This window comes from Ricinus communis, chromosome 9, assembly GCF_019578655.1.
Source record: "Ricinus communis isolate WT05 ecotype wild-type chromosome 9, ASM1957865v1, whole genome shotgun sequence".
NCBI classification, from domain to species: domain Eukaryota; kingdom Viridiplantae; phylum Streptophyta; class Magnoliopsida; order Malpighiales; family Euphorbiaceae; genus Ricinus; species Ricinus communis.
This window is the reverse complement of record NC_063264.1, coordinates 5,412,910-5,416,869: the sequence shown is the minus strand read 5'-3', so window position 1 is coordinate 5,416,869 and position 3,960 is coordinate 5,412,910. Positions and strand designations below refer to the sequence as shown.

Here is a 3,960-nt window from a genome sequence, read left to right as displayed (position 1 = left end):
CCTCGCTTCTTCTTTTTCTTCTTCTTCTTCTTCTTCTTCTTCCTCTCTCTCTCTCTCTCTCTCTCTCTCTCTCTTTCACATGATCTAAACCATGCAAGCCTCTCTTCGCTTCTCTAATAGTTCTTCCTCTTTACTCTCAGACCCTAAAACACAACAAAATTACACCAAAACACCATCTATAACATGCAAAATCATCATCAATCCTTCAAAGAAAAAATTTCCTTTGAAAAAGCTGCCACTCTCACTGCCGCCTCCACCATTATCGGAACCTGCACCACCATCACTAGAACCGGGACCCACGTTCACCACTCCAAGAGAAACTGACCACCCTATTGCTTTAAACCCACTTCAAAAGCTTGCAGCTTTAGCTTTAGACAAAATAGAATCTTCACTGCTTGTACCGTTTGAAAGAAACCATTTATTACCAAGAACCATTGACCCGACAGTTCAAATTTCAGGTAATTTCGCGCCGGTTCTTGAGTGTCCGGTTCATCATGGTATAGAAGTTGTGGGCCATATTCCGAACAGCTTACGTGGCGTTTACTTACGAAACGGTGCAAATCCTGTGTATGCACCCACAGGCGGCCACCACTTATTTGACGGTGATGGTATGGTTCATGCAGTTACTTTGGGATATGAAAACCGAGCCAGTTATAGCTGCAGGTTCACTCGTACGAGCCGGCTCGAGCAAGAAGCCGCATTGGGCAGGTCAGTTTTCCCTAAACCAATTGGTGAGCTGCATGGACACTTAGGTTTTGCTCGGCTTTTAATATTCATGGTTCGAGCCGGTATCGGTCTGGTAGATGGGTCACGTGGCACAGGCGTAGCAAACGCTGGGTTAGTTTATTTCAACGGTCGATTATTAGCCATGTCAGAGGATGATCTTCCTTATCATGTAAAGATCAAGGGTGATGGTGATCTTGAAACGATCAAACGGTTCAGTTTCGATGATCAACTTGATTGTCCAATGATTGCACACCCTAAGGTGGACCCTGTAACCGGCGAGCTCCATGCATTAAGTTACAACGTAGTACAAAAGCCTTACTTGAAATACTTCAAGTTTGACAAGTACGGCAAAAAGTCACGTGACTTGGATATAACCTTACACCAGCCCACAATGATCCATGACTTTGCGGTCACCAGGAATTTCGTAGTAATACCGGATCACCAAGTAGTTTTCAAGTTATCCGAGATGATTCGTGGCGGGTCACCCGTAATTTACGACAAAAACAAGACTTCAAGGTTTGGAATTTTATCAAAAAATGAAGTGAATGAGTCTGGGATTCAATGGATTGAGGTACCAAATTGTTTTTGCTTTCATTTGTGGAATTCATGGGAGGAAATTTCTACTAATGGTGATAAAATTATTGTTGTTATCGGGTCATGCATGAACCCACCCGATTCGATCTTCAATGAATCCGAAACAGCAATTCAAAGTGAACTATCAGAGATTCGCTTAAACATGAGGACCCGAGAGTCAACCCGGAAAGCCATAGTCAGGGGCATGAATTTAGAAGCGGGTCAAGTAAACCGAAAGTTTGTGGGTCAGAAAACCCGGTATGTATACTTGGCAATAGCGGAACCATGGCCGAAGTGTAGTGGTATTGCTAAGGTTGATTTGGAGACTAAGGAAGTGACTAAATTTATGTATGGTAAAGGAAGGTATGGAGGAGAGCCCTTTTTCGTGGCAAAAAATAGAGAAGGAGAAGAAGAAGAAGATGATGATGATGATGGTAAGAAAATTGGCAATGTTATTAATGATGAAGAAGGTGAAGGATACATTATGGGTTTTGTAAGAGATGAGATAAAGGAAAGGTCTGAGTTGGTGATAGTGAATGCAACAGGCATGGAGCAAGTAGCTTCCGTAAGTTTGCCCACTCGAGTGCCTTATGGATTTCATGGTACTTTTGTTAGTGAAGATGAATTAAAAGGACAGGCTTTGTCTTAAAACTTACTTAATTCATGATCTATGTAACCCTTGTAATATTGTACTTTAATTTGTACATACCTATAGCCTTATAAATGAAAAGCTTATAATATATACACATATGTACTTGTTTATAGATAATATTGTATTTGAGTAAAAGAAAAATAGGGAATAATTATAGGAAGTACCATATAATTCAGTTTTAGTAAAAAGTACCATATAATTTTATTTTTAATATATAATTTTCTCTTTAAATAATAATATACATATCATTTTTATTTTATTTTTACATAAAAAGAAGTATATAATTACAAATTGTGATAAGAAAAAGATATATTACTATTAAACAATATCTATTTATAAAAAATTTATTATTTTTATTCCGATTAAAATGTGTTTGATAATTTGAATTTAAAGCTAATAACTCTTAATGTTTGATTGTTAAATTACGGTTTAAAAATTTATTATTTTTTATAATATCAACTTAATGATCAAACAATGATGTTTTGAGTTTTTAAATTTTATATTTATATTATTAAATTTATTTATATTATCAAATCAAAAAATGATTGATTGAAACAAAAATAACTAAATTCCTACAATCGATAAACACTTTTTTTCTGTCATAATCTTTTATCATATATATTTTATTATATAAAATTAAATATCGAAATCAGACTATGCTATTTTTACTTATCCAAAAAGACAAATACATCTAACTTTATTTTGTTAATATTATAGATGAGTTTTGATCAACTATCTGTAACTGTTACTATACAGTGAGAATATGATTCGGTTTTTATTTGTACTATATGAACTCTTAATGCCACTCCGCCAGAGTCAACCATTTGTAAACCATTTATCTGTTAAAAATATTCTGGTCATATATAAATGATGGAGAAAAATATTAATAGATTTAGGCTACGTTTGGAAAAGTGTAGAAAAATAGAAAGAAAAGAATACGATTTTTTAAAAAGAAATGTCAGAGTCTAAATTTGAATTTCAGTTTTGTATTTTATTTTTTTTATTTAATTACTTACTATATTTGTTTAAAAATAAATAAATAAATAATATTGATTTATGTTACTTTTTTCTCATTTTCTTTCCATTTTAAAGAGAAAAATTTTATGGGCTCATATATTACTTTATCTTTATCTATTTAATTTCATTCCTTTCCAAATAAAAAAGAGTCTTTTCTTATTTTTCTCTCTTATTTTATTTCTAAAATATAGAGTTAATAATATATTACCTAAATAGTTTTATATTACTTTATTAAACAATATTCTTTTCATAAGAAAATGTTACAATTTTATCTACTTTCACTTTTAAATGTAAATTTTGATAATACTATTTCTGCAATGAATAGCTTTATAGAAAAATACTATTTCTTTTCATGAAAGAAAGAAAAAGCTTCATTAATCAAAGAATCAATAACATCGTCAAACAAGAGGGACTAACAAACTGGGGGAGCCTCGTGCGGAAACGAAGGACTAGAGGGAAACCGGGCTGCTTTATGTCACAGCCCGCATATTTTCCCTTCTCGCACAAAGGTTCAATGGCGCAAGAAGCCTTCAGAGTTCGCTACAAAGCTAGGGAGAATTCTAGAACATTCTAGAATCATCTGGAAACATCTGGAAGCATCTGGAATAGTCTAGAATAATATAGAAGCTTGTAGAATGTGTAGATAAGTATGGAAATGTATACAACATTCTAGATACTTAATCTTAGCCATTAGATTGAATGTATCCTCACCGTCCATTGAGGAGGTGGAGGCCTATATATAGCTTAGAGAATTCATTTGTAAGCATCAAGTTGTAATCAAGCAATTCAAGTTTAATAGAAGAGCAAGTAGTTTCTCTCCCTAGAAGTTCTCTCTCTCTAAGCTTTCTTAAGCTCTCTTTTGTTCTTCTTGCCATCCTAGCTAGCATTTTGCCTAGCATTTGAAGAGTAAGGCTGACTAGCTTACTTGTTTCCGCGAGAAAGTAGCTAGTGCTGCACGATTCGTTGGTAGAAAACACCAAGCCCATGACAGT

General features: G+C 34.1%; 1 protein-coding gene across 1 annotated transcript; it reads left to right on the top strand.

Annotated features, from left to right (window-relative positions):
• Positions 1–2,047, top strand: LOC8265632 (9-cis-epoxycarotenoid dioxygenase NCED6, chloroplastic). Its single transcript, XM_002518093.4, has one exon. It carries the CDS (start codon positions 92–94, stop codon positions 1,946–1,948), a length of 1,857 nt encoding a protein of 618 aa, XP_002518139.2. The 5' UTR covers positions 1–91; the 3' UTR covers positions 1,949–2,047.
• The last annotated feature ends 1,913 nt before the right edge of the window (positions 2,048–3,960 follow it).

What these genes read in the sequence shown, in the direction of transcription:
- LOC8265632 (XM_002518093.4), top strand. Translation starts at nt 92, where the DNA reads ATGCAAGCCTCTCTTCGCTTCTCTAATAGTTCTTCCTCTTTACTCTCA.